Here is a 24,141-nt window from a genome sequence, read left to right as displayed (position 1 = left end):
TCAGTAACATCAGTGGAATTAGTAGGCATTAGGTACAGAGACTGTGGATAGTTACCTGTAAGATAGTCCTGAATATTTGTATTGGAAGATGGAATATCATTTGCAAGGGATGACCCAGTGTAAGAGAAGAACCTTTTGAACTCAAGAGCAGTGTCAGAGGCTGAAAGCAGACCATCATTATTTGACAGGAGTATTGGTTTGTTATTTAAACTCTTCTTTGATCCCAATATTTGAGAAATTGTGCTCCATGTTTTCTTAATATTCAGATTCAGATTCAGATTCAGATGTTTATTCAGGTAAGGTATATACATACAAGTGATGTTACATTAATGGATTGATATATAGATAGAGCTAGTACATACAATGCCTAAAGCCACTATTACGCAATGCGTTTCGGGCAAGAAAAACATTAATATCTAGAACTTAATACTAATTGAGCATAAAGAATAAAAGATGTTGAGAACAAATACAAATAAAGATAAAAAAAAAGGGGGAACATGACTGAAAAAGCAGCACAAATACAATAGGTTGACAAACAGTGTTGATTAAAAAAAAAGAAAAAAAAAAGAAAATAACAGACATGGGTTGACAATAGAGGAGTGAGGTAGATTACAGGGAATTTATTAGGTAGTGTTTAGTTTTTATCTTAAACTGGTTGAGAGAGGTACAGTCTTTAACATGGTTGGGAAGGTCATTCCACATTCTGGGCCCCTTGATTTGCAGAGCATTTCTAGTTTGATTAAGACGTACTCTAGGAATATCAAAACTGTATTTATTTCTCTATATTGCTCTTTGTGTGGGTAAATTTATCTTCGTAGTATTTAGTTGTGGCTCTTCTAATTATTTTAGATAACAATGATGAGTAATTCTTTGAGAATTCTTTGGAGACGATTCCTAACCTTTGCTTCTTCTCAAGGTCATGTTTTTTATTAATGGATTTAATATCCCCTTTATAAGCCAAGGATTATTAAGCCTTTTAGTTGTGACTTGTTTCGTTAGCATAGGACAGTGGGTGTTATAAAGGCTGGGAGTTTTTTGAAGAAATGATTGCACTTCTAGGTTGAAGTTCCCTATGGTACCTAATTCAGATTCCCAGTTGATATTAGCTGCAGCAGCTATAAAATTGCCTATAGCAGTTTCATTGTGCAGCCTAAAGCTTATCTCCCTTTTCTCTAGAGGTGGTTTGTTAATGTTGGTTAGGAGAAATGTGGGGTAATGGTCTGTAATGCTATCGATGATTATCCCTGAAGTAAGCGGAGAGGTTATGTTGGTCCAGATGTGATCAAGAGCCGTGGCAGTACTGTCAGTGTTTCTAGTAGGTCTAGTGATTACGGGTATGAGGAAGCAGGAATTCATACATTTGAGGAAACTTGCAGCAGGAGAGTTATCAGGCTCGCAGAGGTCAACGTTAAAGTCACCAGAAATAATTAAGTGGTTTTTGTTCAGTCGGTTCTCTAGTATGAGATTTCTAAGGTTAGAGTTAAATTCAGTCACATCAGTGTTAGGAACCCTGTAGACTGCTCCCACAGTCAAGACAGCATCGTTACCCTTGACTCTGAAACAGGCAAATATATATTCTCCATAAGGGTCTCTAGATTTGATTACTTTTAAGCAAGTCAGTGCATGGTGGTAGTAAAGAGAAGTACCACAACCTCTTTGTATAGGACGACAGTTGTGAATAGTTGAGTAGTTTGGTATGTTGTAGAGTTGAGAAGTGTCCTCTTTTAACCATGTATGTCATATATGTATAAATATATGTCATATCTTTGATAGAGGAAAATAGGTCGAGAGTTAGTACCTTAGAGTTGAATATTGTCTAAGCTTAGACAGTCGGCGGAAGAGCTAACAGCTCGATCATTTAGGCACAAATAACCAACACGTAAATTAACAAACCAACTGCCGACCACGATAAAAAAAATGTACTTCATTAACAAATACGTATAAGTATTCTTATGAAGTATGAGGTTATAAATATTAAATAAATTGTAGCAAGTATATTATAATAGAGTATTAATAGTATGTGAAACGCTTTGCGTAATAGTAGCTTTAGGCATTTTTTTTTTTTTTTTTTTTTTTTTTTGAGATATATACAAGAGTTGTTACATTCTTGTAGAGCCACTAGTACGCGTAGCGTTTCGGGCAAGTCCTTAATCCTACGGTCCCTGGAATACGATCCCCTGCCGCGAAGAATCGTTTTTTCATCCAAGTACACATTTTACTGTTGCAAAATGGGTATGGGGTGCATAATAAATGAACTAAACTAACGTTAAACAGAGGCTACAAAGGAATTGCGCCCAGTAAATCCTCCCCGGCCAGGATACGAACCCATGACATAGCGCTCGCGGAACGCCAGGCGAGTGTCTTACCACTACACCACGGAGACTGTATGTACATTGTATGTACTAGCATTGTATGAAGGCATTGTATGTACTAGCTCTATCTATAAAGCCATCAACTTTTGTATCTTACCTTGTATGTATGTACTTTACCTAATATACTTACTAATCTCTCTCATCTCATTTTTTTCTTGCAATGTATTTGTTATCATTTTATTAATTCTGCTAGAATTTACCTACTTAAAATTATCTGTTAATTTTATTAAGGTTAAGGACCTGCCCGAAACGCTGCGCGTACTAGTGGCTTTACAAGATTGTAAATACTATGCTATGTATTCTCACAAACCCAATGTACCTTCTTGTAAATAAATAAATAAATAAATAAATAAATAAATACAAATGAAGGTAGAGGTGAAGGGGTGAGTGTGGGAAGCCCGGCCGTGTTGTTGTGACATTCCTGTCCAGCTGAGAGGCGGCCGCACGTGCACTCTAGACGGGGCTGTGAGGCCACATGCTGCCCCCTCCTGCATGCTGGCACCTCCATCACCACCACCTCCACACCTCACACTCCACACCCCTGCAAGCATGACCGATGACGCACTCGAGAACAATGTCTTCTACAGACACGTTAAGGTGAGTGTTTACTCTGTGTGTTGGGGGGGGGGGGGGTACTCGGGTGAGTGTGTAGGGAGTCACACAGGTGAGTGTATTGACGGGGCATACTGTTTATCTGACGGTCACCCTCTCTAGTGGCCTCGACGAGGACAGGAAGCCGACGGCAGGTCAAAACTTCCCTAATTTGTCTTGATTTTTATCCAGCCAGATTTTGGTGTGCAGTAATGGTTGGCATTTACGGGTTGGGCGGGTAGGCGGTTCCATGGGTGTATAGCTCTATGGGTGAAAAAGCATCTCCTGTTTTCAGTCCTACATTGTGTCTTGTTGAGCTTCAACCCGTTGCTCCTGGTTCGTGTTACATCTAACTTTATCTGTTTAACCAAGTGGTCTGGATCAATAGAGCACTAATAATAATTCATTGTCTTGGGGGGGACAAGCAGCCAGTGTATATATACATGTTAGGTTTATATTTAGGTTCTCCCCCACCCCCATGCCAGGGCTGAACAATTGATCCTCCCCAGGATGCAACCCCACAATAAACTGACTAACTTCTGGGTACCTATTTACTGCTAGGTGGACAGGAGCACTAGGTGATAGGAAACTTGCCCAACCATTTCTGTCTTGGCCGGGACTCGAGCCTGGAATTCCCAATTGTGAGTCTAGAATAAAGCCAACTGTACCAGCAGGACCCAAGTTGTTCAGTTTTTCAATGAGATCAGTCCTGTCGTGTCTGGTTTGTAGTGTTGTTAGCCCTGTGGACCTCAGCCGTTCCTGATCCTGATTTAACAGTCTCCGTGGTGTAGTGGCAAGACACTCGCCTGGTGTTCCGCGAGCGGTTTGTCATGGGTTCGTATCCTGGCCGGGGAGGATTTACTGGGTGCAAATCCTTAACTGTAGCCTTTGTTTAACGCAACAGTAAAATGTGTACTTGGTTGTAACGATGATTCTTCGCGGCAGGGGATCGTATTCCAGGGACCTGCCCGAAACGCTATGCGTACTAGTGGCTGTACAAGAATGTAACAACTCTTGTACAGTATATATCTCAAAAAAAAAAAAAAAAGATACGAGTCAACTTGGTTCTGGAATGATTTTTGTTGCCTGGTGTTGAACTTTCTCAAAAGCAGCTGTGTCTTTCTGAAGATGTGATCTCCATACTTGGCTACAATAGTTCAAGCAGGGGCTCTCCAGAGATATTTAAAGTTAAATAACTACCTTCTTTTTCTTGAATTCAAAGGTTCATTTAACTTCTTAGGGTTTTTTATTTTTCTCTCATTTCAGCTCCCACTTGTGCAATTTTCAGTGATTAGTGGATTCAGACTCCAAAGTCCTTATCTTCATCAATCTGCTGCAAGGTAATTCTTCTTGCCCGAAACGCTATGCGTGTTAGTGGCTTTAGGTATTGTATGTACTAGCTTTATCTATAAATCCAACATTGTTTGTAACTCATCTATGTATGTTCTTTTACCTGAATAAACATTTGAATTTTGTAGTTGATTTGGTAGTTGATACATGTTATGCTCCACATGCAAGGTCGTGCAATTTTTTATATTAAAAAGTATTTTCAGTCTTCTGACCACGTCTGGCAGTCCCCATGGTACAGTGGTAACACATTCGCCCCACGCACTTTGTGAGCGATTTGTCCTGGATTCTTATTTTGGCCGGGGAGAAGGCATCTCTGTTTACAGGAGTTGTAGCTGATGTGTGGAAAAAGGCTAACATAGTTCCAATCTACAAAAGTGGAAACAGGGAAAAACCCCCTTAATTATAGACCTGTATCATTGACAAGTGTAATAGTCAAAATATTGGAAAAAATAATTAAACCTAAATGGGTAGAACACCTGCAAAGAAATATAATATCAGACAGACAGTATGGTTTTTGATCTGGAAGATCCTGTGTATCGAATTTACTCAGTTTCTATGATCGAGCCACAGAGATTTTACAGGAAAAAGTTGGTTGGGTTGACTGCATCTATCTGGACCTAAAAAAGGCTTTTGACAGAGTTCCACATAAGAGGTTGTTCTGGAAACTGGAACATATTGGAGGGGTGACAGGTAAGCTGAAATAGATGGAAAATGGGATGGAACATGGATGAAAAATTTCCCAACTGATAGAAAAATGAGGCCCGTAATCAGAGGCAATATATCGGACTGGAGAAATGTCACAAGTGGAGTTCCACAGGGTTCAGTTCTTGCACCGGTAATGTTCATTGTCTACATAAATGATCTACCAGATGGAATACAGAATTATATGAACATGTTTGCTGATGATGCTAAGATAATTGGAAGGATAAGAAACTTAGATGATTGTGATGCCATTCAAGAAGACCTGGACAAAATACGTGTATATGGAGCACCATTGGCAAATGGAATTTAATGTTAATAAATGCCATGTTATAGAATGTGGAATAGGAGAACATAGACCCCACACAACCTATAAATTATGTGAGAAATCTTTAAAGAATTCTGACAAAGAAAGGGATCTAGGGGTGGTTCTAGATAGAAAACTGTCACCCGAGAACCACATTAAGAATATTGTGCGAGGAGCCCATGCTACACTTTCTAACTTCAGAATTGCTTTTAAATACATGAATGGTGAAATACTAAAAAAATTGTTCACGACTTTTGTTAGTCCAAAGCTAGAATATGCAGTGGTTTTGTGGTACCCATGTCTTACCCCTTAAACTGCGCATGGCGTATATATGCGCTCTGAGTAACATGCCCCACCGTGCGCATGGCGTATATATACACCCAAGGGTGCCAGGCCCGATTCAAATGGCCCGCGGCTACACGGGGTTCACATTAGCTTCCTCAGGGCTCTTGTAAACAGACGCCATTTTTTTTTAAATCGTGGGCAATATTCTCAGGTGTGAGAGGCACAGTACTGTTGAAGCAACCAAAGCTGGCGCACGCAGCATGAGCGAACACCGTTGCTGTTCAGCTTGTGACCACAGCATCGCCGAAAAATGTCAAAATAAATATATAATTGTTATTATTTAGCGATGACAATATTACAGATGACCCCTGACTGTGATATAAATAACCAGGGTTGTGATAATAGCAGGATTGTTGTAATAATTAGTGCTGTGGGAGGAGTGATGCTGAGAGACGGAGGGAGATAGCATCTTTACTGACTGTGTGGTCACCTGTTATTGTTTGCTTTCACCGTACCAGCTCAGTGGTTCTCTATGGTGAACACAAATGTAGTTACTTATATATAATGTGTGTATTAGTGTAATAACAGCAAAAGGATTATGCTGGGAGGAGCCATTTGGGTGACAGAGGTGACGTCGTCTGCATGATTTGTCTAGCTGTTTAGAGGGTGGCCACTATGCTCTTTGGGCGCACTACAAGCTTAGGTGTACAGTTATGGTGCATACAACATGTATATACTTATATATAATATGTTTATATGTGTAATAACACCCCAAACTGTATTGTTGGGGGAGAAATTTTAGTGCACCTGACCTTGAATGAGTGAGGGAGGCAGCCGCCAGCTGACTGTGTGTATAGCGACGACTCTTAGTGCCTGAACTAACTATATCAGCTTAGCTGTACAGTTGTGGTGAACAAAACATATACATACTTGTATATAACGTCTGTATATAGTGTAATAACACCACAAATGGTATTGTTGGGGGAGAAAGTTTAGTGCGTGTGTTGAGGGAGTGGCAGTGAGTACCAACTTAGTGGTTCGTTATGGTGAACAAAACATGCAGTTATATATAACCTGTGTATAGAGTGTAATAGCAGCAAAACTATTTGTTTATTGTTTTATGAACATAATAATTGAATCACTAATATGCACACAATACTTTTGAGTACTGTATAGCAATTATTCACCTCTTTTATTATATAAATATATTACAATACACACTATTGAATAATATTACTGTAAAAAAATAAGAAAAAATCAATCAGACATAGAAATAATTAAGTGATAATATTTTTGTGGCAACTCCCACTTGTCAGCGCGGGTGACGCTGACCGGCTCTGACGCCCGCTCTGTCAACGCCCACTTTTTGCCAGACTTCCGCGGTCAATTGCGCCCAAAATATGTCACCTACGTTTTTTTTTTTTTTTTTTTTTTTCTCTCCCCCCGTGCTCAGGGGACACAAATTAACCTGTTTAGAAGACGGAAAAAATTTTTGAATATTTTTTTTCTTGCGCACAGGGGTGTAAATGTCCTCAGGACCCCTGAGCAGTGGAAGGGTTAAGAAGCACATAAACAAACTGGAAAAGGTGCAAAGACATGCCACCAAGTGACTCCCAGAACTGAAGGACAAGAGTTACGAGGAGAGGTTAGAGGCATTATACTGTATATGCAAAAACTAGAAGATAGAAGAAAAAGAGGTGATATGATCACTACGTTCAAAATAGTAGCAGGAATTGATAAAATCGATAGGGAAGATTTCCTGAGACCTGGAACTTCAAGAACAAGAGGTCATAGATATAAACAAAGATGCAGAAGAAATATAAGAAATTCACTTAGGCAAACAAAGTGGTAGATGGTTGGAACAAGTTTTAAGTGAGAAGGTGGCGGAGGCCAAAACAGTCAGTAGTTTCAAAGCGTTATATGGCAAGGGTGCTGGGTAGACGGGACACCATGAGCGTAGCTCTCATCCTCTAACTACACTTAGGTAATTACTTGTCAGTTTAATAGCTCCAGGCAGTCTTTGGGGCTCGCCCAGAAAATGCCATTTCATTACATTCGATGCTGATTTTTGGGGGGTTTTAACATTATCCATTTGGATGCATAGTTATAAGTTCTTTGCCTAAGCAACTTATTTTTTATTATCTTTTAGCATAGATATCAAATTCATTACAATAATTATTTTTTCCTTTGAATGAATTGATTTCAAACTGATACATAACAAAAACTGCAAATTACTGTCATACTTCAATTTTTGCCAGGAGCACCATGGTGAGGAGATGGCAAGATGGTGTGAGCCCAACTGGGTAGTGTGTGTCCCTCAGCAGTCTGCCATAGAGAATGTGCCCCTCTCTACGCCTATCATAGGTGAGGAGGAAGATGGTTTGTGTGTACACACCATGTGGAAATAGGAACTTTGTGTATTAGCATTTTATTTGCAAGGTGGCCTATGTGCATATGTCAGATTTAGGAGAGCTCTTGTGAGCAAATTGTTACCCCCAGTAAAGTTCCTTTTCCCAGGAGATATTTTTCTTTACATTGTCTGCAATATATGTTGTCTGTCTTGCATGTAATTTAAAATATCAGCATTAATTAATAATTATCACTATCGCCTACTAACGACGCAGCATTGAGTCACTTTTATTGTGACTATATTTATTTATTAATGATTTATTTTTCAAGTAACATAAACGAGTTGGTACTCTTTCATTTTTATTCAATTTACATGAAACTTACACCTTATATGTAAAGTTTGTCTAAAATCTAAAGGAAGCATTTTTTCCTAAGTTCATTTATTGATTTTATTAATAGCAATAAACATGATATATTTGCATAATTTTTTGGGGGAAATTTGACTATTTGTATTAGTAAAACTAAAGATCTTCCGGCCTCTGGTGGCATCAGGCAGCTTCTCCCCCTTTGGGGGGTTCGGGGCTGGCGGGGTGGGCTTCTGCGCTTCCGTCATGTCATCTTAGTGTGGGTGCGTTTGGATGTGGTCATTCCGCCCCATCTTTCCGTGGTTCCCACCTGTTCTAGTGCAGACACGGGCCTTGTGGATCTGCGGTTCTTCTGGACTTGTTCAGTCTGTGTCCTGGATTCTTTGCCCTCTTCGGAAGACTGTTGTCTCCGGTCCGGCTTCTGTTGGGGTTGGGTGCCTGGATGGTGTCCCTGGACCTCCGGGTCACTTCTTAGCACGTTCCTCTCCAGGGTTCTGGGACTGGCACAATTGGTGGTGGGGCTTCAGGCTTGCCACTTTTGTTGCCTTCCCTAATTTGTAGTTGGCACTTGGTGTATTTACGCATCTTTACCGGATCTTGGTGGCCTGTCTGCGTCTGCTCGCGATTCCGTTTCTGGCCTACCTCGACGACTGGCTGGTGTGGGCTCCAAGTCGCTCCACTTGTCTGCTCGCTAAGGGGTGTGGTTCTTTCCAGATCGCCGGGTTCGGTTTCCTGGTGATCTGGAGGCCATTCCATCTGGTTCCGTCCCGGGTACGGACCTGGCTGGGTCTTGTTTAGGACTCTTGGACCGCTTCTTTGTCTTTCCCTCCAGAAGTGTTACTGTGGCTGTGGTCCCATCTTCGCCTGTTTATGAGGGGGGTCCCGGGTCGCTCAGCGGTTGCTCGAGCGGTTATGCGGAAGTCGGAACTTCGCCGTGCTGATCTGCCTGCCGGGTTGGGTTTGGCTTCGGCGTCCGTTTGGTTCCTTCGGGGTCTCCCCTTCTGCTCTCGTAGTCGTTGGGTTCGTCCTCCGGGGATCTTGTGTTTGTGCTGCGTCACCGGCTTTCTCTTTAAGGTTTTCGGGGTTCCGTGCCTTGGCGCCTCCCCATGTGTTCACGGATGAGTCATCTCTCGGCTGGAGCTTTGTGACCAGTGCTCACCAAGCCGGACGGGAATGGTGAGGTCCATCTGTCGGGTTCACAGCACGGTTCAGGAGTTCGTGGCTGTAGGGTTTGCGTTTTGGAGAGTTTGGGTCACTCGAGGCTCTCCCATCCGGCTCCATTTGGACTGTTCCCAGGTGGGTCATTGCCGGAACCATGGAGATTCTCTTAGGTCCTTGACGTTTGGGGTTGGTACCTTCGAGTGGCTCGTTCTGCTGGATTCTCGGGGTTTGGCTAGACATGCGTTTCATGTCCGGGGTGTGTCCTACGTCCTAGCGGACGGCCTGTCTCGGTTCATTCCTCTGTTCACAGATTGGCAGTCGTCGCCTACTTGTTTCGTTGGCTGTGCCGGACGTATGGACTCCTGGACCTGGACATCTTCACGTTGGCGTGGTCTCGGCGTCTCCCATTCTATGTGGCACCCTTACCCGCCTGCGAGGCGTTCGCAGTGGATGCCTTTCGGCAGGACTGGTCGAGGTGGAGTTACCTCTTCCTCTTCTCCGGGTTCAGCTGTTGCTTTGGGTTCTGGCTTGGCTGGAGTCCTTCCGAAGGAGAGTAGTCCTCGTGGTCCCTTGGTGGTCGGCCCAGTTTTGTTTTCAGACACTGCTTGATAGGTGTCCGAACCCGGGGCGTTTCCCGCGGCTCCATCTCTTTTGGCAGGTCGGACCGGTCCTGTACGTGACTGGTTCGGCTCTCTCCTCAGCTCTTTGCATCTGGTCTTTTGACGCGGGTATATCACCATCTCTATGGTGATCAGGTGGCTTCGTTGATGGTGTCCCACCTGTGAGCTTCGTCTCGGTGACAGTATGACATTCCTGGCATTTCTATTCACCATTTTCTTGCTCTTCGTAGGTTGTCTTCTCTTTCGCATCGGGTTGTCTTGACCTTTCTGGGGTTTTCAGGCTGTTAATTGATGCTTCTTACTGTCGCCTTGTATCGTGTGGCACTGGTGGAACCGCTCCTGCTTGCTTTCGGGGTGGACGTCACATCCGCCCCGTTCCATACGCTTTCTCGTACAGTATTGTTTTACCTCCGGCCTGCTCATGCGCCGCCTGAGCCGTTCTGGTCCTTGATCAGGGTGCCTTCTTATCTTTCCTCTCCTCAGTTTGTGGTAGCCCCTTCAGTTCAAGATTGTTTTTCAAAGGCCATACTGTATTTTGTTGGCATTGACCTCTACGGGTCGGGTCGGGGAGCTTCCGGCTCTCCTCCGGCTCATGGGTTTCTACTCTTTTGGTACTGGTGGTAGGTTTGTACATTTGCAGCCTTTCTCCATCCTTCTGGCAATGGTCGAGACGGCTGCTTTCCGGGAGGGTCCTTGGGTTATTGATACTTGGTTGGTTCGGCCGGGGGCGTGTTATGTGTTGTCCGGTTGCGGCTCTTCGCCGTTACCTGTGTGCCTTGGCTGGGGATGCGTTTTGGGTTGATCTGGTTCCCTTTGTTTCCTGTTTCAGGGCTTGGGATCTCCCAGGTTGTCCGCAGGTTTCTTAGTCTACCAGCCTGCGGTCCATCCTTGCGCCCGTGCTGTTTGCGACTTTTGCTGTTATGTTTGGTGATGTCTTGGGCTCATTTCGGGCGCGAGGATTTGGGGGTCGCACAGGTTCCTGGCCACCCATTCTTTTGTGAGCGTGTCTGCTCCTGTGTGTTCTTGTGTTGCTTTGGGTTGCAGGTTGCTGCCTGTTCTCTCGACTTCGCGTTGTGGAGTTTGTGGCGGCCGTCTCCCGGGTCAGCCCTTACTTTTCCTTCTCTTTGGGTATGAAGCTCCAGGGAGCCGTAGGGACTCCCCACAGAAAACTGGCGTTGAATGTAATGAAACGCCATTTTCTGGGTGAGCCCCAGAGGCTCCTTGGCAACCCTCCCTCCCACCGGGTTGGCGTTTTTTTCACGTTGGTTGAAGCTTAACTTCCGAACTGATGCTAGGCAGCCGGCGCTATGAGGTCTGGGGACCCCCTCTCGGGGTGGGGAGTGCTGCACGGACAATCGGCGCGGCAGTAAAGTGTGATGTTTGTTTGTTTGCTTGGTATTGTAAGGAGTTTTTACCTCTGTTCATTTTTTTGTTTTAGTGTCTTACACTGTTTTTTTTTTTTTGTTATGCCTACCTTTCTGGGTGCCTAACCCCGGTTGATGGCAGATAAGGAAAACCCCAACCACAAGGGGGCTTCCCAGGCCCATTGCTCCCTGAAACCTCTCTGAAGGGGCCAGGTTCTGGCGCTGGTCCCTGGTAGGTCTGAACTCCTTAGCTAATGTCCCTTTCTAATATAACATACATTAGCCCGATATGCTCCAGGGAGCTTCTGGGGCTCGCCCAGAAAATTGCGTTTCATTACATTCAATGCTGGTTTTTTAGTAGCAGTACATTTTCTACATAAATTTTATAGTGTTTGAACTTACCAAATCTAAGATGGTGTTGCACCTGCTCTAATAAAGCAGGTGCTTATCTCAAAAAGTACAACTTTATTTTCATTTGAGATAGTGTTATGGTTAAAATACAGTATACAAATTAAAATGCTATTTTAATTTTTTCTATTAGGGAATATATTACTATTAATTCAAACCCTTAAAGGTTTATACTACCCAAACTTAAGCTTAATACCCAAACTTAATACTTAAGCAAACGTACTTAAGGGGCCCAGTGCTTGTGTACCGAAACTTCCTCAAACACATTCAATTTTTTTGTGAATAATATATTCATGGTAAATGCTCCAACTTTTCATAATGGATCAACATCATACTATGAACAGAAAGTTAAAAATATAATGAAAAAAAGAAAAAAATTCACAATTTCAAATTAGGTGTCAAAATATTAAGTCACCAATTGTTATTTTATTCATTATGGTCTCAGAATTGCATATAACATTCATGTTCCTTATAGAAAAATATTGTTTAAGAGTATAGTTTACTGTAAAACATTTTTTTGAATGTCTTCGTCCAAATATGTGCAAAATATAGATGCAAAAAATGTATACAGTAACTCTTAACGTTATGGCTGTATGACTAAACGACAATAAGGACACCTTAGAACTAAGAACATTGCACATGTAAAAATGGTGAGAATCGGTCAGAAACTGAATTGTTGATACTGTCTTTTTTTATGGTAGTTCTAATTAATGAATTTTCTTGATTATTTAAACATTTCTTGGCATTCATACTCAAATATGTGAAAGTTGTAGGTCAATATATGTTGAAATGATGTAAAGAAAAAATACCCCCTCCCCCCAAAAAACGAACTATTAGGATAGGTTAAGGATAACAAATGCATATATTGCAGTAACTTTATTGCCCATACATAAGTGATAAGGCTCTCATCTGGTCCTCATTCATCAATACAACCTAAAGAGACAACGAGAATAGATTTTGAAATCCGTAAATAAATCGGCCAAAAAAAAAACTAAGTCCCAAGTTCTGCCACCTGTGGCTCATTAACATGTTAAACAAATTTGTTCCAACTTCACGTGCATAGTGCCGGATAAGCATTCTTCATGATGTAGAAGCTACAGCAAAATCTGCGTAGAAACAAAGAAGAGAAAAAACACACAAAAAAAGTGGTCAGCTTTTTGCTCAAAGGGACACAAGAAATATTGCCATTTGGGCAATGTATTTATATGATATATAGTAAAATAGAGCATAATAACATACTAACTCAATCTGTGTGAAATCTGGCCTTTAAAAATTTTTATTTTTAAAAATAAAAAAATCATTTAACATATTGGGATGAAAATTTCACAACGCTAATGCCAAATAGGTCTGGGGGGAGGGGGGGATGTCTAACGTCCTGGTGGACGGCCTGTCTCATTTCCTTCCCCTTTCCATGGAATGGGCGGTCGACACCGACTCTCTTTGTTGGCTGTGCCAGACGTGGATCTCTTCGCGTCGGCGTGGTCGAGGCGTCTCCTGGTATACGTGGCGCCCTTCCCCGACTGCGAGGCTGTTGGGGTCGACGCCTTCAGGCAGGACTGGGCGAGGTGGGGTTACCTGTACCTCTTTCCCCCCCGGTTCAGCTATTGCTGCAGGTCCTGTCTCGCTTGGAGACTTACCAGGGAAGAGTTGTCTTTCTGGCTCCTTGGTGGCCGACCCAGCCTTGGTTTCAGACGCAGCTTGCTCGGTGTCCGAACCCGAGGGTCTTCACGCGGCTCCGCCTTTTTCAGCGGATTGGTCCAGCCCAGTACGAGGCTGGTTCGATCTTCTCGAGTCTTTGTGTCTGGAGTTTTTTACTCTGGTTCATCGTCACTTGTATGGTGCGCAGGCGGCTTCGTTGTTGGTCTCTAACCTGCGTGCTTCGTCTCGGCAACAGTATGAAGTTTCCTGACAGTCCTTCCGGTTCTTCCTATCAATGCGTAGGTACTGTATTCTTCAGTCTCTGATAGGGTTGTTCTGTCCTTTCTCTCTTGGTTGTTCCAGGACTGTCATCTTGTGCCCAATACTGATGCCTCATATCGTGCGGCGCTGGCGGAGCTGCTTCAGCTTGCTTTTGGTGTCGATGTTACTTCTGCCCCGTTCTGCAAGCTGTCTCAGGTGTTCTTTCACCTACGGCCTGCTCATGCGCCTCCTGAACTGTCCTGGTCTCTGGACCGGGTGCTCTCGTTTCTCTCTTCTCCTTGGTTTGTTGTGGCCCCCTTCATTCGGGATTGTTTTTATAAAGCTTTTTTCCTGTTGTCATTGGCCTTGGGGTCGGATCGGGGAGCTTCATGCTCTCCTCCGGTGCAGGGGTTTCTGCTCCTTCAGTCCTGGTGGTCGTTTTGTTTGGTGGCAGCCGCCTCCTTCTTTTCTGGTGAAGAATGAAACGACTGCGTTTCGGAGGAGGCCTTGGGTTGTTGATGCTTGGTTGGTCAGGCTGGGGGTGTATCATGTGTTGTGTCCAGTTGCGGCTCTCCACCGTTATTTGCACGCCACGGCTTCGGTGGCCGGGGATGTGCTTTGGGTTGACCCGGTTTCCCTTCTTTCCTGTTCCTGGGCTCGGGGTCTCTCAAGTTGTCCGCAGGGTTATTAAGTCTAGTCAGCCTGCGGTTTATCCTCGTGTGTAAGTTTGCTACTTTGGCTGCCGTCTTTGGCAACATGTCTTGGGTTGACATTCGGGCGCGGGGTTTTTGGAGGTCAAACAGGGTCCTGACTGCTCGCTACCGGGTGAATATTCCGGGGCCAGGTAGGGCCTGCATTGCTTTGGGTCGGCGGTTGCAGCCAGTTGTCTCAACTTCGTGTTGAGGAGTGAGGACGAACCGCCTCCCGGGTAAGTCCCTGTTTTTCCTTATCTTTGGGTAGTTAGCTCCAGGGAGCTGACGGGGCTCCCTCAGAAAACCAGCATTGAATGTAATGAAAAGCCATTTTCTGGGCGAGTCCTGGAGGCTCCCCGGCATCCCACCCTCCCTCCCGTCCGCGGTGTTTTTCACGATTTTTAGACATCCGGCCTAAGAACTGTAGGTTGGGTCGCCCGCAAATGGGTCTGGAGCTGCTCCTTCCCCCTCCCAGGGGGGGGGGGGGTTGCGCAGACAGCTGCACGGTGACGTGATGACGTCATGCTAGTTTGTTAATTTTCATTTGGGGAGTTCTGTCCACCTGTTCAGCTTTTGGTCACAATACTTTTACCAAAAAAGGGGTTTGTTTTGGGGCGCCTACCTTTCTAGGTGCCTATCCTGGTTGATGGCAGACATAGAATGCTCCCAACCACAGGGAGGGTCTCTATAGGCCATTGCTCCTCGTGCCTCTCTAGAGGGGGCCAGGTTCTGGCTCGTGGTCCCCGGTAGGCAATAACTCCATGCATTGACTGATGCCAGAAAGATATCCATATCCATTTAGCCTGGATAGCTCCGGGGAGCCTCCGGGACTCGCCCAGAAAATGGCGTTTCATTACATTCAACGCTGGTTATTTTAAAGAGTATGCATGAAAGAAGCAATAACACACTTGTATTCCTTGGTTTTCTGATCAATTTCATTTTGGTTTACAATTGATAAATCAATTGTCAGATATGATCATTTTTGTTTACATAGTTACACATAACTTAAGCACTAGTATGAGGACATTAGGTGTGAATATTCTGGATATTATTTGTATACTGTGTTTTAAAATCATTCTTATAAATGTTAATGTTCTTCAGTAATGTATGTATTTATATATATTTGTTAATTTTATTTGAGTACATCTTTCAAGGAATAAGGCTAAAATTGTTTGTCCATTGTTGAGGACAGGATGCCTGATAGTCTTTTTGAGGTCCCCCCTAGTACTAACAACTGACCTTACTCCAGGATGCAACCCACAACAGTTACCCTAACTCCTGAGTGACTATTTACTAAGAATTGAACACAGGCATCAGGTGAAAAGAAACTTGGCCAAACATGTCCTCCTTGCCATTTGAACCAAACCCCAGAACGTTGCAGTAGTGAGCCGGCTGTGCAGACCACCGCATTACGTGCAGTGCCTCTATATCTGGATGTTATTTATAGCTCCAAATTTCATGCTGTGATTGATTCATAGCAATATTTTTTTTTCAGAAGCACATGCTTTGAAGCAGTATAGCTCATCTGGGTGAGTACATGTTTTTATTTTTTTTATTTTTGTTGAAAGTCATTAACACAAAATAATTAATTGACGTCCTGTGTAGATTTTACTACTACTGTATTTGAGGATGTTAGATTTACTTAAAGTTGACTCCTAATTCCTTGTACATTATTTGTTACATAGATGAGAGCATTTATGGCTTTGTACCTTTAAAAATAGAATCTCTGTGCATGTATCTTTAATTATAAAGATGTTGAATTAAAATAAAGGGTAAAATTATTAGCTTTCATTACAAAATAGAATTCTTAGTAAAGCTACTGATTTGGTTATATGAAGCTTTCATCCTCTCACAAACTTTGGATTGTTGGGAATGTGATCAGTAAATAATTAGAACACTATAATGTACTCAGATGCAAGTATAGTTATATATTTAAAATATTTGACAAAAGTTTCAAAAAATAAATAAATAAATAGCGCTGAAGAAGAAGACTAAACTGGTGAGAATTTCCAGCATAACCAAATGAAATATAAGAACAATCACAAGTCCACGATCACAGTTTGGGAAATATAATTATAAGTGGGACAGCTGTTCTCATGAGCTCTGTACGTTTTCAAAATAATCCTGTTAGAGATTACTATGATAAAATATGTACAGTCAGTATTAAGGTGTTGACCATTAATACTGGTGATGGCCGGACCATGAAGGTGTTAACGGGTTAATACTGTTATCACCTTCATGGCCAATTCCCACTCAACCATGGCTAAAATGTTTATTTTACACTTTTAAGTTTTCCAACATATTTTTTCTGAGTTATCATCACGAATTTTGTGTCAAAATACTTAGAAATGACACTGTATTCCTAGAGTAACAGTTGAATGATAAATGGCATAAGCTTTATAAATGATGAATGACATAAGTATTATAAGTTGTATGGTCACTGAATACAGCATAAAATTTATAAACAATTAACCAATTCTTATTTATTATCATGAGTAAATTAAAAAATATGAATATGTTCATAAATAATTGATCTATCTAGCTGTAAAATAAATATTACTATGCAGTACTTGCCTGCATTTTGGTCAGGTAATTTGCACAATGACGAAAAATTCTGAGATTCAAGTGATCATCGTCTTGAGTGATGGGTAGTTAGCCACAGTGATCTGTGGTTGGTCCCTTGATACACTGGTTGGTCCCCCTGATAAGCTTGGCACAAACTGTTCATATCTTTTGAGGTTTATCATGAAGAATCCAATATTATAGAATAATTAAGGAAATGATTTTTGGAAATTCTGCAATTGGACGACTCATTTAAGTGTCATCGGATTTATTGTGGCTACCCTGTATTTACCGATGATAAATTTTAGCATCTCGTACCACTAAAGTTTTAGGATTGATATAGATGCTATAAAAACATATATGCCGTAAAATAGTGTTCCTAAAAAGTTAATGCTCACAAATTTTCTTTCATTGGTTGCCAGTCAATATGTAAGTGCTCTGTACGGAGAGGGCTTAATATATGAGATAACGGGCGAGGAGCCAAGAGTCGTTATTGCCAACGAAGAGGAGCTAACAGAGGTTGTGATTTCCAAGGCAACTGTTCTTAATGAGTACCTGGTCACTTTTAAGGTGAGTTCAATATTCTGCTACATTTTTAAACTAAAAGAATCATTCATATAGGATTTAGCAATTTTGTTTTTTATCATAAAGGCTGAATGTACTTTGTGATAGTAAGAAAACCTTTAAAAGGTGAAATTCACTCAGAAAGATTATGAAGCTTTCTGAGCAATCACATTCAGTTGTCCCCTAAAGTAAGATCCACTGTGTCTGTTGAGTAGGATTATAAAACAGTTGGGCAGAATGGTATTCTGGCACTGGTAACGTGTATAATTTACAAGCACCCCGGAAGGTCAGGTTAAGTACAAGGGCATCACTGGAAATCATACATTACTGCCCAGGATGGCAAGAGATGCACTCATAAAAATTAAAGCCAGTCCAAATTGCACTCTTTGCATTATAAGTAACTGAGTAACCACCAACAAAGTGTTTTCATTAATGGCTTACCTGAAGGGGTAGCTGAATGTAATAACTGGCAAATAAGGTTTTGAGTAAATATGAAAAGAATCTTACTAATTGAAATCATCTGGTTGCCCCCTGTCCCTCCCTCTTTACATCTATTTTCCTGTGTACAGTTTAGGTGTTAAGTGTCTTGAGTTCTTGTGAGGCATTTTGAAACCATGCATGGCACTTCTTCCTGTTGGTGAATAAATGAGCAAGTTAGCAAGAGTCCTCTGTTGGCAGTTGCTTGTGATGTCAAGAAGAGAGCTTGAATAGGCATTTTAGTTTTATTTATTTATTATTTATATATATACAAGATGGTACAATGGGTTTATGAGAGTTCATAACATTGATGTTTTTATATTCTTGTAAAGCCACTAACACGCATAGGGTTTTGGCAGGTCCTTAATATAACAGATAATTTTAAGTAGGTAATTTGTAGCAAAATTTAAAATTTTTAACAGGTACATTGTAAGAAAATTGGAAGAAAATTAGTAGGTACATTATAGTGAAATTTGAGAATTATGAACATGTACATTGTAGCATAATTTGAGGATTATTTCTAGATACATTCAAAATAATAACCATGATATAAGATGATAGCAGTAATTACAGTGGTGAAGGTGGTGTATGGCTTAGGTACAAATATTGGGGGAGTGGGTAGCACAAGATACAGTGCGTGTTTAACCCTTAAACTCCTCTGGGCTATATGGCCTTCAACACCCATAGGCTCAAACGTTTTTTTGTCTTATAAAACTGTTAATTTGTGTTCCCTGAGCTCAAGAAAAAAAAAATTGAATTGTATAGTGGAACCTCGAGTGACGAGCGGCCCTATCTACGAGCATTTCGAGTAACTAGCGAGTCATTCGCCGAAAATTTCTCTACTGACAAGCTTTGGCTCTATTAACGAGCAAAACCACATGGTGCTCCCTAGCGTTCTCGCCCGTTCTCGCAAATTCTTGGACGCCTCCGATGACAGTATTGTTGTTGTATCGTGCAGGACAAGCATCCCTCTGCATTTATTTGTGCTTTTCTTTGTTTTTTTTTGTTTTGTAACGCATGATGTCGCCAAAGAAGCTGCTTGCTAAAGATAGTGTTGTCAAGAGGAAGAAAGACACAATTACTATGGATTTGAAGAAGGAAATTATAGCAAAGCATGAGCGTGGTGTCTGTTTGATCATGCCAGGGAGTATGGCAGTTCCTCCTCAACAATTTGCACCATTTTGAAGAAGATATTGTTGCTCTGGAGCAAACTTTGGGTCTGGAGTTGGATGCTGCTGATGGGCAGGAGTTAGTGGAGGAGTACAGTGAGGAACTGACCACTGAGGAACTTCTGGAACTAAGGAGCTGAGTCAAGAGGAGGTACAAGAGCTCTCATCAGGGGAGGAGGAGATAAGGGAGGATGCTGCTGCTTCTTCCAGTGAGATCAGGGAAGTGTTGTGAATGTTTGATAGATACGTTCTTTGCAAAAGTAGAGAAAAGACGAGCAAGTGATAGTGAACCACTATCAACCACGATAGTGAAATTTCTGCCCGAAACGCTGCTCATACTAGGGGTTTTACAAGATTGTAAATACCATGCTATGTATTCTCACAAACCCAATGTACCTTCTAGTATATAAATAAATAAATAAATAAATATATATATATATAAATAAATAACCACAACTCGGTCCCAGTGGGGTGAAATTCCCAAGAAGAGAGCCCGCCTGACTCAGAGGTGGATTCGCCCTCCACACCGTAACCCCTCTCCTCCTCCCCACCTCCTCATTGTCTTCCTCAAGCCAGCAAAGACTCTCCATAAGGTAAAGTACAGTTGAAAACAGTAAAACAAAACATTTATGATTACATGTGCATTATTATATTTACAATATAAAATGGTGATACAGGTATTGATGTTTTTGAGGCGTGGAACAGAATCATTTTATTTCCATTATTTTAAATGGGGAAATTAGTTTCTAAAGACGAGTTTTCCACATAACAAGCTCGTTGCCAGAATGGATTAAACTCGTTACTTGAGGCTCCACTGTACTTACCAATGATGTAAATGAGCCAACAACTTGGGCGATGACGTCGTCACACCCAACATGATCGCTCATAGTGAGCGTCCCGGAGGTGTCGCGCGCAGTCTTCAAGCACCCAGAGATGCCACAAATTTATTTTTGCTGTATTATTTACAGTGTCTAGGTGTATTTTACCACAATTTTTTTTCACTAATACTGTTCCATATAATGGTACAGTACTTGATGTTGAATTATTATACATCTTGCATCCATTCAATATACACTTGCATATTAGTGTCACAATTATGTACACACACGTTTTCTTTTACACCTTATATAATATGTATTCAGTTTTTTCATTAATATATATACACACACTCGCTCAATATGTACCGGTTTTTGCACCCTTATTATTGGACATTTAGAGGTCCTTGTCACAGTGGTAGTCATTGAAGCAGTTGACAGCACACAAAGGGATGGCACATGCTTCATATCATGTTTGTACCAGTTTACGTTTCTGTGGTCTCGTTAGTCTGGTTTTACTAACTACACATGCACACTGGCTTATTGCACGCTTTCCAGCTGGTGGCAAATATTTTAGTCTGTGTACTTGAAAAGCCTCCATGTAAGTGAGCCTGGGTGTAGCAGCATGCTGCAACACTGGGTTCATACAGTAATGGGTCTGTGTATGCCAGGAATGTCTTTGCCAAACTTTGTTATTACTGTGTCACAACTGTAAAATTAAACGTGCAGAAAGTTGGTTTACGACCTGTTTTCATCAGATAGATATCGAAACTGTTCAGCATGGTTATGTCCAACAAGATGGAATTTTTTTTGTCTACCTCGGTGTTTTCCGTACACACTCGACAGCCCCCACCATCATGTCACATTTATCAACCAAACGCATGGTGATGTTATAGTCATAACACAATCTGGTTTATATATTGGTTGTTTCATTATTTTGTTCACCTTGCCACTGTTCACCATTGTTCCAGTGTGAACAGTTATGAATATGTTCACTTCTCTGCTGTCTTTCCATAGCACTGAGAGTATTTGATCAGTTTTTCTTACCTCACAGTCACCTACTGCAATATTATTGCCAAACACTAGCATTTCCCTTTTTTTTGCCTTTACTGTGCCCCACACACACTCCAGTTCTATTTTCAAGCAAGAACCTATTTTGCAGGGGACTTGTATAATAGTTATCTGTATATAAAATGTGGCCCTTGTTCAGCCATGGTGTCATCAGTGTCTTCACCACACTACCTGAGAAACCATGTTGGTCATGTGTAATCAAGAATCATGTGTAACACAAGTCCTATTTCACAGTCACAGAGAACAAAGAATTTTAATCCGAATCTGTTGCGTTTTGAGGGAATATACTGCTTGAAGGCAACATGTTTTTTGAAAAGTACAAGGGATTCATCAATCACCAGCTTCTGAGCTGGTTTGTAGAAATCTCTGAACTTTCCAATCAAGTTCATTCCTAAGGTGGCTCACCCTCCAAAGTCTATCATCCTGTGTCTGGTCTTCATTACTTGCAAAATGAAGACACCTGAGAAGTATCTGAAACATGTCTCGAGGCATATATTTCCTGAACAAAGGTGTTGAAGCAGTGTGGTCTTTGCTCCAATAATCTGAAATAGCGTGTTTTACACAATGTCTATCAACATACATAGTGCAAGAAATACATACATTTCAGCTACAGTAGAGTTTCCAAAGCTGTAATCGTGAAAAATCTGTTAACTCATGTTCAATGAGATGAGCCACATGAATGTTCGTTTGCTGAACAATATGCTCCATGAGCGGCTCATCCAAATATGCAGCAAAAAAGTCCATTTCACACATGTCCTGGCCAGTATCAGGAGAAAAGGTCTGTAATCCCAATATCTTTGTTGTCAAAGGCAGGAATTAGTGGAACAAAATCATCACCATCACTCCACACAAGTACACCTGGTGTCTTGCAAGTCGAAACAGCGGCACCACAGCGAGGAATAGTTGCACACCCTGGGCCAGGAGCTGAAGCCCGTCTACGTAAAGTACGGGTGCAAATTAAAGATGAGGTAAAATCATGTGAACATGAGGGCCTTTGTTCCTCATTGTCTCCATGTGGTGCCATGCGGCAGCGCTTGGCTGGGCGAGACACTGACACGAGAAAACATCGCTTGGTAATACCACTGGTACTAGCGACAGGTGTAGTAATACTATGTTCTGATTCAACTTCACTAAAACCAAAAAGTCACCTTCCTCTGACTCGTTGCCCAAAATAACCTCATACTCTAAATAAGTACAAGAACTGTGTGGTCATGAGCGAATTGGTATAGACTGGGCAACGAGGCATTGCTGAGCATATAGGCCTCGCCATGGGAGCAGGCTGTATTGCAATCTCACTCTTCGTTCTATTATCATCGGACTTCTGTGTATAGTCTTTATCAATGTCAGAGCCATCAATAACACTTTCCTCACCATCAGAAAATAGTTCAGTATTTATCTAATCTTCAGTCAATGATTGCATGGTGTGTGTGCCCGGCAGGCGTTTGGCTGTGCGCCCACCATGGTATCTGCTGGGTATTTGAAGCCTCCCACACGTTGGTGACCTAGCTGGATTTCTTTCAAAATGGCGGCTGTTGCATACATGGGCAGCGTATGGGGGCTCCCTCTACCTCGCAGGTCGTTTAAATCTTAAGAGGTACTCCAAAACATCGTATGATGTCATGCTCAATTTATCGACAGTTACTGAAGACATGATATGATGCTTTGCGCAGTTTAAGGGTAAAGACACTAAGTAGGAAACTATGAGGATGCAATTAAGTACGTTTTGGTTTTATTTTTAATAAGGTGTAGGTTGGACAGCTTTGCAATTTGTTAGGGAGTGAGTTCCATAGAATAGGTCCCTTTGTTTGCATAATGTTTACACAGATTTCGTTTGACTCTGGGAGATATCGGAGAGATTTATTTCTGGTGTGGTGATTATGGGTTCTATTACATCTGTCAAGGAAGAATTTCAGATCAGTATTTACATTTAGGAACAAGGATTTGTAAATTTAAATTGGACAAGATAATGTGTAGTGTGTATGTTTAGCATGTTTAGGGATTTAAACAGAAGGGGCTGTGTGTTTCTGAAAACAGTTTGTTCTGATAGCAGATTTTTGCTGGGTGATGATAGGCTTGAGGTCGTTTGCAGTGGTTGAACCCCATGCACAGATACCGTATGTAAGATAGGGATAGATTAGCGCGTAATATAATGAGGAGAACAGAGTGAAGAGATCATCTTGAGATGATTTCAGGGCTTAACATCCCCATGGTCCGGTCCTCGACAAGGCCTCCTTTTTTGTTACACAACCCCAGGAAGCAGCTCGTAGCAGCTGTCTAACTCCCAGGTACCTGTTTACTGCTAGGTGAACAGGGGGCATCAGGGTGAAAGAGAAACTGCCCATTTGTTTCTGCCTCCTCCGGGAATCGAGCCCGGAACCTTAGGACTACGAATCCCGAGTGCTGTCCACTCATCCGTCAGGCCCCCTGACATGTTATGTCAGGGAACATAATGTCTGATTTTAGAAACTATACCAACTGTTTTTGAGACTTGTTTGGTTATGTGTTATATGTGGGTGCTGAAGTTGTCTCTTGTCTATGTATAGGTCAAGGAACTTTCCATCATTTTTATTGCTCATGTTTACATTGTCTATCTGAAGCTGAATTTCATTTGTTGATTTACATCCAATTAAAATGTAGTGGATCTTTTCCATGTTTAGAGTGAGTTTGTTGGTTGACATCCATGAATGGACTTTTTAAATTCATTATTTACAACATTATTTAATGTGTGGGGGTTGGGGGTCTGAGTAGAAGGTAGTATCATCATCAAATAGTATAGATTCTATACTATACATTCATGTTTTCATCAATGCATCTGGGGTGCCAGAAGGAAAGTGGACTTCTTTAAGAAAGAATTAGTTTCTTGCAAGAAGTGCCAGATCAACTGGGTTGTAGTGGATATGTGGGTCTGCAGGTTGCTCAGCAACAGTCTTGTGGACCAAGTCATCATAAGTCAAACCTAGTCCCCAGGCTGAGCTTGGGAAGTAAAGAACTCCCTGAACTCACTCTATTATCCATATTGAA

At 41.9% G+C, this 24,141-nt stretch overlaps 1 protein-coding gene across 2 annotated transcripts in view; it reads left to right on the top strand.

Annotated features, from left to right (window-relative positions):
• The first annotated feature begins 2,315 nt into the window (after positions 1–2,315).
• Positions 2,316–24,141, top strand: part of LOC123764028 (uncharacterized) — a 45,641-nt gene continuing 23,815 nt past the window's right edge. The window contains exons 1-5 of one of the 2 annotated variants that reach the window (XM_045751481.2): positions 2,746–2,969; positions 4,230–4,303; positions 7,863–7,968; positions 15,958–15,991; positions 17,447–17,594. In XM_045751481.2, coding sequence (XP_045607437.1) covers positions 7,881–7,968; positions 15,958–15,991; positions 17,447–17,594 — 270 coding nt within the window. In that variant the 5' untranslated portion in view covers positions 2,746–2,969; positions 4,230–4,303; positions 7,863–7,880. Of the gene's footprint in view, positions 2,970–4,229; positions 4,304–7,862; positions 7,969–15,957; positions 15,992–17,446; positions 17,595–24,141 lie in introns of both variants that reach the window. The other variant, XM_045751480.2, reaches the window with a different exon arrangement.

The sequence above is a fragment of the Procambarus clarkii genome, chromosome 23 (assembly GCF_040958095.1).
Source record: "Procambarus clarkii isolate CNS0578487 chromosome 23, FALCON_Pclarkii_2.0, whole genome shotgun sequence".
NCBI classification, from domain to species: domain Eukaryota; kingdom Metazoa; phylum Arthropoda; class Malacostraca; order Decapoda; family Cambaridae; genus Procambarus; species Procambarus clarkii.
This window is presented reverse-complemented; position numbering and strand designations above follow the sequence as displayed.